Below are 10,781 nucleotides of genomic sequence, written 5' to 3' on the forward strand. Positions count from 1 at the left end.
AACACTTAATGAATTTAGCAATTATCATTTGGTATGTATTAAAATTTTAAATTTTGAAAAAAGTAAAAAGACTAAAAATATCAAATTAAAGTATAGAGATTAAATTCACAATTTTCATAAAAGTGTAGGGACTAATAGTCAAATTTAACAATAAAAATAAACTATGTTAAGTTATTTTGCCTCGTTTAACTTGGAAAGGTTTTATCCTATCTTATGCGTAAAATTTGCCTTCGAACAAAAAGACTACTTCAGGTTGGATACGGATTAAATTGTTGAAAAAATAAATTTTGGGTAACATATAGAAAAATAAAAAATAATAGAAATTGTAATTTTGAAAGAAAGAAGGTTACTCTATCAGTCTGTTGCCAATTCTAGGAGTGACGTGGAAGATTGTGATAGGAGCTTCACTGTCTCCCGAGAAATTCCGGTTTCACTTTAGCAAAAATGTTACCAATTACTGAACTTTTCTCTACACGCGTTTGGTCTTCGAGAAAGTGCCTACACCCCGAGAAAATTTTTGACCCCATTCCCTTTTTTATTTTTATTTTTATTTTCCCTCGAGAAAAAAAATTAAAAAGAATGAATCGAAAGAAAAACAACAGCAAAAAGTTAAAAAAGAAAACCCTAACAAAAAAAATGAAGCTTCCCCAATGCACCGTCACATTTACTTAACGCCTACAGCATCTTCTTAAGGACGCCGTGTTTCATCCCACCCGCCGATCAGATCAGCCTCCTCACCGGCGATAGATTGTTACTTTCACTCTTGAATCACAATTCACTGGTTTCTTTCTTTTCCTCTCTCTTGTTATCTCTTTTATTTTTTTTATTTGATTGCTTATATCAAGTGTAAACCATTGAATGATACGAGTTTCTTTTTCTTTGGTGTTTTTGGTTGATTATTTTGTTTTTTTTTTGTTTTAACTTGTTGGTTGTTTAATTTTAATGGGATGAGAAATGGGTTTGTTTTATTTGATCAATATTAGTAAAGAAGCTGATGTTTGGGTTAGTCTCAGTGTAGACTCTTTTAGAGTAATTTAGAAATTAATTCGCTGAAAATCAATGCCAAATTGTTGATTTTTAAATGCTTGCACTTGTGTGAAAGTTAGGTGCTAAGCTTGGTTATAGGTTGTGGTTTGGCCATGCTGATTTTATTGGGGTCCGGGTCGAACCGGTGAATGCATGTCGAGAACTTAGATATTTGGATGGGTTGTTAGCTTTAACTAGTTAACAAAGTTCTAATACTGCTGAGCATTGGGATTTATAAACTTAGTTTTTCTAGAGATTGTAGTCAAGTTGATTTAATTTTCGTCCTCATGAATCTTATACTTGATTGTTCTTCAACTCAGTCCTTGTTTTCTGCAAATTTGGTGTTGGCTAACATCCATGGCATTGCTTTCATAGTATGATTGAGCATTGGTTTCAAAGTGTTCTCAAGTTACTCAAGTTCTTACTTCTAGTTAGTTGTCTTCTTCCCTATTTCTCTATCCCTCCATATTTTCTTTCAGTTTCCAGTATGATATGAATGCAGTGAGCTGGTTGTGATTAACGACACCAATCGAAATCCTTGGCTATCTATGGAATGCTTCTTGCATCAAACATGGTTTAGGCAGTGCTCTTCCCAAACCTGTTCAGCGCTGGATTGAGTGTTATGTATTGTGTATATGCGTTTGTTTTTATTTGAATTTCTGAATCTTTAGGAAGTATGTTTTGGTGTAATTAGGTTCTCATATATGTTCCAAGAACGTATTGTATTTGGAGCCTAATTGCTGATATAGTCCAAGAATTTGCCTTGTGCAGCTTTTTTTCATATATAACCTGACATAATGGTTAAACTTAAAACAATTTATCACGTTTTGTTCGAGTGCTTCTGTAATCTGGAATGTCTCTGTTTCTTTTAGGTCTATGTTCTTATAACATGAGGTTGCTGATTTCTATTTGTAAGAAAGGAAAAGATCTAGTCCCTTGGAAGATGTAATTACTATAGTGTTAAAAGTGTTTCTGTAGTTTTGATGAGTGGTATAGTTGATTATAGAGATAAGTCAACATTTAATCCCTAAAATTGGAAACTTTTTCCTACTTGGTCCCTGAACTTAGTAATTTTTTCCCCAATTTGGTCATTGAGATGATGTGGCACTTTAAGATTGTGCATGCCATCACCTAAAATTTTAGAAAAAAATATAAATTTTTATGTGATGACATGGCATAATATCGGAGTGTCATGTCATCACATGGACCAAAATTGGGAAAAGTTTCCAAGTTCCAAGACTAATGTGGACCAAGAAAAAGTTTAAGGGACTAAGTTGAGAAAATTTGTCAAATTAGGGACTAACTGTGGCTTTCTCCCTTGATTATATTCACTGTTTTGTTGGGGAATATTATTGCCAGCAGTTTTGGATTGTACTTGTGTGTATTTTCAGAGGTTGGGCAGGGCACGGTTGGTTAGGAGCTCCCTTCAGCTTGTTCTAACTCTTTTCATCATCCACTGTGAACACTCAAACTTGTAGAATCCTTGCCTTATACCACCATGAACATAGTAATCAAAGAGGGACGGTTAAGTGGTTGATTTGAGTTTCATCTATATGAAATGTTATGGTCTTTCCGTTTATTTTTTCCGAATGGTGAAATTTCAACCACATCTTATCTCTTTTAAGAAGTATGATTGTATAGGTTTTCTCTTATCTTTTATTGTTTCGTTTTAATGATCACAAGAATGAATCTGTTATCTTGTAAGATTACTAGATCTTAAGGGTTCATTTACTAAATGGTTAATGCCAGTCTTCGTATCCGTGATTGGGGGACAAGCCTCTGTTTGCTCGTGATTTCTAATTCTTTAATCACCCAATTTGTGAAGCTTGACACTCGTCATCCTTATCATTTGATCTGAGCCACCGTCATGCTTGGCCTTCTTATGCCTGACTGACCTAAGCTGCATGATGCATGGTTTATAGATTTCCTGCTTGTCTTCTTAGTTCTTTCTTTAATTGAATTAGGGTTGAATTTCTTTTCTGGGGCTTCATTCATTGCTATTTTACAAATTTATGGTTGTCGACCTGACATTGTGCAATTGTTCCGGTCATCATTACCATTTTATATATTTTTATGATTGGAACATCATGTGACTCTCCTCTTGACCTTTGTTGTGCCCTCTATTGTCTCTTAACACGGCGAAACAAAACAATTTATATCTTATTCTCTAACTCGATTTGAGAAGTGTTTGAATGATCTTTGCTTTTTCTTATTTGTTTAGATGATCGAGGCACCAAGTTGGTCCTCAATTTTACCCATATTTAATATCTGTTGAGCATTGCACCATAACATGACAATGCCATTCTGTTGTTTATCCTGGATTAGGAATGGAGCACCACGACATGCAGGTGCCTAGAAGGGGAGAGATGAAGCATAAAGGACGAAATGTAGTTTGGTCGGTTGCAATGGACAAGTGTCTCATTGAAGCTCTGGCCATTCAGGCTAAAAACGGGAATAAAATCGACAAATGTTTCAACGAGAATGCTTATACTGCCGCTTGTATTGCCGTGAATTCTCGTTTTGATCTGAACTTGAACAATCAAAAAGTTGTTAACCGCCTTAAGACAATTAAGAAAAGATACAAAGTAATGAGGGATATGCTAAGTGAAGAAGGATTTCGGTGGAATCCGAATACGAAGATGATTGAATGTGACAGTGAAGATCTTTGGAAAAGCTATGTTGCGGTCAGTGTGTACTGCATTCTTCCCATTGTTTTGCTTTCTTGTTCCGATACATACTTTTTAAGATTACTTGACATGTAACATCATTGAGCAGGCACATCCTGATGCAAAAGGGTTCCGAAGAAAACCAATCGAGATGTATGATGAACTAAAGATTGTTTGCGGAAATTACCAAGCACCTAGTCGTTGGGCAAAGATGAAGGATGGAAGTCATCCGGTTGCTTATAAGAATTTCGAAGAAGATTCTGCTTCTTTTGTATCACCGAGTTCAGATGGCCTAAGTGATACCGATGGAACACAGTCGTATACTGGGCCACCGGAGTATATGCAAGATGTTAGTCAAGAACCTCCTCCAATGGAGCCTCTCAGACAACTTCCAAAGCGGCCGCGTGCCTCGGATTCTCTTCAAGAGGCAATGCTGGCAGTGGCATCCAGCATTCGGCGGTTGGCCGATGCAATCGAGCAGAGTAAAACTACAGTCAATGCCACAGAATTGCTAGACGCTGTTATGGAGATCGATGGTCTGGAAGAAGCTAAACAGATGTATGCATTCGAGTATTTGAACGCTGACCCTATCAAAGCGAGAGCATTCATGACTTACAATGTTCGGATGAGGAAAACGTATTTGTTTAGGCAGTTTTGGTGGTGGAAATGACCAGACTGGATCGAAATTTCAAAGCTTTTTCAGTATATAATTGACAATAGTGTGGGGATATTTATGGATGATGACACATTAAAAAAACCTTGTTTCAATGATTCATGGAGGTTAAATGTACAGATTTCAGATGTTCACTGATTAAACATATATAGCCGTAAGGCTGAGTCATAGAGAATTGGACTGGATTGGCTGATTCAACTCGGTAGTTAGTCTGGGTTTGAAGATATAAAAGAACAGAACTTTAATGAACTGATAGATAGTTGATTTAAACAGAAAAAAGAAAAGGTTTGGAAAATTTAACCCACTTACTGTACGAAGGTTTGAAAAGAAAAATCCACCTGCTCATTTGGTTTGGAAAATAACCACTCATTCTACTAAGCTTTGATGAAACTTTCCTGTGGCACTTTACTAAGGTTTGATGAAAATTTTATTTTTACCTTTTATTAAGTTTTTTTTGAACTTTTATTAGTTAATTATTAGGTTTTCTTTTTCGAAATAATATGGAAAACAAAATTTATCAAAATAATATGAACAATTTTTAATTATCAGAATAATATAGACTGTGTATAGAAATCTTAAATCGACATGGTAGTTGACGATTTGGGGTGACTACAAGGCAATGATTATATTAGAAAGAGACATAAAATCCCTATAATCCTAATTGGCAGCCGACATGTCGATTTGGGTTCTTAATGGTTTGTCATTTCGAAATTTTGGAATGTTTTTATATATTTAAAAAATTTTAATTTTGAATTTTAAACTGTTTATATTTTATAATTTTTATTTTTAAAAAATATGATTTTTTATATTTTAAAAAATTATAATTTGAAAATTTTATGTTTTTTTAAATGTAAATATTTATTTTTTAAATTTTATTAAATTTATTTAGTACTTTTAAAGGATAAACATCGTTCCAAATCAAAATTTAATGGTTACAATAGTGGATTTGTATATATATAAATTTAACCCCTATTATAAATAATAGATATAATAATAAATTTAGCTTTCAACGTGTAAATCTTTAATCAACTTAGCACTTATATTTGTTTTAGTTAAATTTAACTCTTATTCTTTTAAAAGATACTCTTTTTGTCTTAGCCAATGTTTTATCTTCTTAGTCTTTTCTGTTAACGAGACAACAATGTTAATATTGTGTACTTTTTTCATCTACTAAATTTTTATCTCATTAGATTTTTTAATAAGATTTTAACAAAACATATAATGTGATTATGGATGTGTAAGGAGGAGTGTTATAAATAATATAAATTTTTATTTGTTCTTAAAAAGAAGAAATCAACACCTTTGAAGAGTCCTAATCTAAGCATGGGACTTTAAGATGAAGATAAATTTGAGACAATTGTTTTGACTACATTTAGAAGTAACCAGGGACGAAGCTAGAAAATATTTTTAGGGGGTCAAAATTAAATTATATATTTTTATAATAGTAAAAATGCAACTTCACCATTTTAATATCTATATATTTATAATTTTTAAAAGATTAAATTAATTTTTTATCATTTTAAGGAGGACCAAATTATAATTTTACCTTTACTAATTTAAAATTTTTTAAATTTTGAAGAGGCTTAAATGAAAAGTTTTCTATTTTAGGCGTTTACCCTGCCAACTCATCTTACTTTAAACAGACTAGAATATGAGCTATAATTGTAAACCTTGAAAAGTTCTATTTCAAGTATGCCTCTTGTTAAGATCAAGATAGGGATAATGGTATATCGTTTAACATTCAAATATATTAACATTTTATTGCTTGAAGTAGCCTATTTAAAAGCTTATTTCAACATGTTTACTTTCATGAAAAAAATAAAGGATTGGTGCGAGAACTAAAACTATTCGTAGGTTGGGTTATTCACCCAAGTTTGAAGGTTTATTTAAAAATTGAGAAGGATTAGACTAAATATGAGATCTGAAAAAATGGGTTTGAATAAATTTCAAGCATTAATCCTTATTTAACCAATTTAAAAAATTTAATCATTCGATTTATTTAATTGTTTAAACCCAAGTTGAGCATCTCCACTATAAATTAATAACTTCTGAAAACCCTAATATTTTTAAATATTAAAACACAATTGTGGAAACCCAAAAATGCAAAGGACAAGCCATAAAACAATCCTAAACACCACACCCCACATCAGAAGGATACAAAATTGATTAAAATAAACTCAAAATTAAGAGGAAAAAGGAAAAAGAAAAGGGAATGAAATTAGGATAAATTCAACCATTTCCCCCCTAAATCAATATTTTATCCAAAGTACCGTTAGCATTTTGAATTAGTGGTACGATGCCTTCTTGTGTCACGTTCATTAACTTTGTCCTATTTGATCACATCAACAAACTATAATATAGATTAGGGTAAAAGAGCTTCTTCCAGTATCAACCAAAAGAAGAAGAAATGAATTCACTCGAGAATCAGCTGAGTTCCTCGTACGCCATGTCCGAAGAAGAAGAAGCATTCGGTTATGCTTGGTATTTACGAAGCTCCCACATGTTTTCTTATGTTTTGGATGCCGCAGTTCAGCTCGGTGTCTTCGATATATTAACGAAGGCAGGTCCTGATGTGAAGCTTTCTTCGAACCAGATCGCGTCGGAGATTCGCGCGAAGAATCCTGACGCGCCTTCCCTTCTCGATCGCATGCTTCGGCTCCTCGCTTGCCATGGTTTAGTTACTTGCGTTTCGCGAAAGCTCGATGCCGGTGCGGGTAATGGAGAAGATGGTGAAAGAGTGTATGGGGTTACTTTGGCTGGTAAAGCTTTTGTTCATGACGAACATAATGGATCTTTGGCTGTTTTTACTAGCGACAGGGCCGACACTGAAGTCTGGTACGTTAAGTTCTAATACTCTCTTTCATAATTATTTGATTTTAATTTGGTTGAATTCTGATATCTAAAATTTAATTATAATATAAAAAATACAAATTATAATATGCATATAAAAGATTATTTAAAACCAAACTCAATTTATATTTTCCTAGATCTCCTATTTGAAAATTTACATGTTTGATAAAGTATAATTATATTAGTTATGTTCATGTATGCTTCTTAATTGTATGTTAAGTTGTAACTAAAAAAACAACTAACAACAATACACATAAAAATTATTTATGTAATTTGGAACATTTCTTATGTTTGTAAGATTTGCCTAAAAAGTAATTTATTATGAATCAATAATACAAGTTATAATTTATGTTAAACTCAACTAATATCAACCTTAAAAGCTTAGTTACAATTTGAACATGAAAATAGTTTGTTTACAAGCAAATTTCCCTTAAACAGATTCTTCTAATTAATGAACAAATAAGTAATCAATACCAACAACAATTCTCCAATATTCATAATCTTCCAACCAGTATGATAAAATTATGCCACTAACATTACACCTGAATTGGTCTCTGAAAGGCATAAAATATCTTCAACACTAAAATTTCTAAAGAAATCATATCTCTTTAAATATACCTTTTACTCCTCAAATAATGTCCTCACTTGACAGAAGTTCAACATAATCAAATCAAGGCAACTGTGGTTCAAAATTCTCATAAAGATGTAAGAAAAATAATTACAAGATTTGAGTCAAAATATGGACAAATTGTACAATCGTCTAGTTGCAAATAAAATATTGAATTACTAAAAATAATTATTGAACTTCCACATGCATATTTGAATCCTTTATTTTATATATAGGTTACGGTTCAAAGATCTGGTCCTTGAAGGTGGGAATCTCTTTGAGAAAGTGCATGGTATGCCAGCATATCAATATAAGAGCTTAAATCCAGAAAATGCGAAGAGATTTGACACCGCAATGACAAATCTTTCGAAGGTAATAGTGAAGAAAATACTTGAGAGATACAATGGATTCCAAGGGGTAACTACTTTGGTAGACGTTGGGGGTGGATATGGGGTTACTCTCAACATGATCATCTCCAAATACCCTTCCATTAAAGGCATTAACTATGACTTGCCTCATGTTGTACAACAAGCCCCATCTTTCCCTGGTAATTATATAACCCTACTTTAAACTCATGTGAGTTGATTTAAGTTGGCTCGTAAGTTGGTCTTTAGTATCATGCAGGCATTGAGCATGTAGGAGGAGATATGTTCTCAACTGTTCCCAAAGCAGATACCATAATGATGAAGGTAGATATGCATGGTTATATAGGAGTTAGATGGATTCAAAACTTTACGATTGTATCTATTTTAATTTGTTTGTGCTTTGTAGGAAGTTCTTCACAATTGGGATGATGAGCATTGCTTAAAACTCCTAAAAAACTGCTACGAAGCATTAGAAGAGAAAGGGAAAGTGATAGTAATAAGTTTCATTATGGTTGAGGAAGCAGAGGCAAGTAATGCAGCCAAGTTTATTTCTCAATTGGATCTCTATATGGCTACGCAATTTGGTGGAAAGCAAAGGACTGAAAAGCAGTTAAAGTCCATGGCCATGGATGCTGGGTTTTCAAGCTTTCAACTCAAGTGCCTTGTTTTCAATGTGGTTGCTGTCATGGAATTCTATAAATGATGAATTTAATTAGTACAATATTATTATTGTTATTAGGTTTAGAATTTGGATTAACTTTCATGGTGATTCGATGTGTCTGGTTAGGTTAAATAATTAATGGTAGTATTTATTTTTGGTATAATGATTTATTTGATACTCCAAATTTATGAAAAAGTTATTTTAATCATTTATTTATTTATTTTTATTTTTTAGCTCTTAAACTTGTGTTTTTTTATTAAATCACCCCAAAATAAAAGAATAAGTTAACTTTTTTAACTTTGCTGACGTTGAATACACATGGATTACTAAATGGGTGACTCGTCAACATTTAAATAATTTTTTTAAAATTTAAAAAATAATAAAAACTATTTTCAAAAATAAAAAATCATTAAAATTATTTAAAAAAATTATAAAAAATTAAAAATATATTTTTTAAATTTTAAAAAATTAATTAAATACTAATGTATCATTCACATGACAACCCAAGTATAAGAGTCTGTTTGATTGACGGAATTGATTTTCCGAAAAATCATTTCCAACTTTTCCAGCGTTTGATTGGCGGAAAACATTTTCCATTTGGAAAATGAACTCCAAAACAAGGGAAAAGGGGTTACATTTTAGGGAAAATGTCTTACCCTTTCAATTTCCGTAAGTGCTCTCCTCTCTATCGCCTCCTTCATTCCTTCCTTCATTTCCGGTAGAAAACTGCTTCTGTTTATCGATTTTCCAGTAACTTGTTTTTTTAATTATTCAATACTTGTTTTTTTAACACAATTACAAATAATTTATTTGATATTAGTTTTTTTCAATTTATAACGATTAATATTGTAGCTTAATAATTGAGTATTATTATAAATAAATCATTGCAATATAAGTAAAAATAATTTAAAATATAAAAATTTATTAATATATATTAATATATGTAAAAACAACTTTTCCGAAAAATATTTTCAAAAAATCTGCCAAGCAGCAGAAAATATTTTACACAGATTCAATCAAACACCAGAAAATATTTTCCAGTAAATCATTTTACAGAAAAGTAAAACATTTTCCAGAAATCATTTTACGGAAAATATTTTACTAGCAATCAAACAGACCCTAAATCTATCTATTTTGAGACAAATGACTAAAATAATCTAAAAAAATCATTACTTTTATTTTACGTAATGTTATGAACCGAATGATTGGACTTTGATGATAATTATCCTTTTTAGTTACAAATAGAAATGCATTCTTCTCACTAAAATAATTAAAAGGAGATTTACCGGAGTGATAAAAATTTTAATATTTATTAAAATGATTTATATTTAGAATAAAAATACAGGCTAATATTATTTTTAAAAAATAAAAATATAACTTGAAATTGATTTGAAAAGCTTTTACTTAAATACACTTAAAATCGTTTCGTCCTTGTTTGTCAATTTAAAATTTTAATCATTATTTGAGTACATAAAACTTTTTTTTAACCAATTTAAAAAGTTTAATCATTGGAGCACATTCGAAAGAAAATAGTTTTTATTTAATTATTTAAACCCAATTTGAGCATCTCCACTATAAATTAATAAATTCTAAAAACCCTAATATTTTTGAATATTAAAACTCAAATTGTGGAAACCCAAAAAATGCAAAGGACAAGCCATAAAACAATCCTAAACACCAAACCCCACATCGGAAGGATACAAAAATGATTAAAATAAACTCAAAACATGATAGGAAAAAGCTTATAAAAGAAAAGGAAAAAAAGAAGAAGAAGAAAAGAATAAAATGCTCAATGCTAAATCACCAAATCGGACAGACACAAAAATATTAAAACAAATCACAAAACACCACATCATTACAAAAGAAAGTTAGGGTAAATTACATCATTAGTCACTAAATTATGAGTAAATTTTCGTTTTAATTACTTAATTAA

At 31.3% G+C, this 10,781-nt stretch overlaps 2 protein-coding genes across 2 annotated transcripts; both read left to right on the forward strand.

The window, feature by feature from the left end:
* Positions 1-464: 464 nt before the first annotated feature.
* Positions 465-4,510, forward strand: LOC107915193 (uncharacterized). Its single transcript, XM_016844352.2, has 3 exons — positions 465-781; positions 3,352-3,710; positions 3,802-4,510. Exons 2-3 carry the CDS (start codon positions 3,354-3,356, stop codon positions 4,360-4,362), a joined length of 918 nt encoding a protein of 305 aa, XP_016699841.1. The 5' UTR covers positions 465-781; positions 3,352-3,353; the 3' UTR covers positions 4,363-4,510.
* Positions 4,511-6,742: 2,232 nt separating this feature from the next.
* On the forward strand, positions 6,743-9,008 carry LOC121222500 (caffeic acid 3-O-methyltransferase). Its single transcript, XM_041103398.1, has 4 exons — positions 6,743-7,200; positions 8,059-8,369; positions 8,447-8,511; positions 8,594-9,008. Exons 1-4 carry the CDS (start codon positions 6,773-6,775, stop codon positions 8,888-8,890), a joined length of 1,101 nt encoding a protein of 366 aa, XP_040959332.1. The 5' UTR covers positions 6,743-6,772; the 3' UTR covers positions 8,891-9,008.
* Positions 9,009-10,781: the final 1,773 nt, after the last annotated feature.

The sequence above is a fragment of the Gossypium hirsutum genome, chromosome D10 (genome assembly GCF_007990345.1).
Source record: "Gossypium hirsutum isolate 1008001.06 chromosome D10, Gossypium_hirsutum_v2.1, whole genome shotgun sequence".
Lineage (NCBI taxonomy): Eukaryota > Viridiplantae > Streptophyta > Magnoliopsida > Malvales > Malvaceae > Gossypium > Gossypium hirsutum.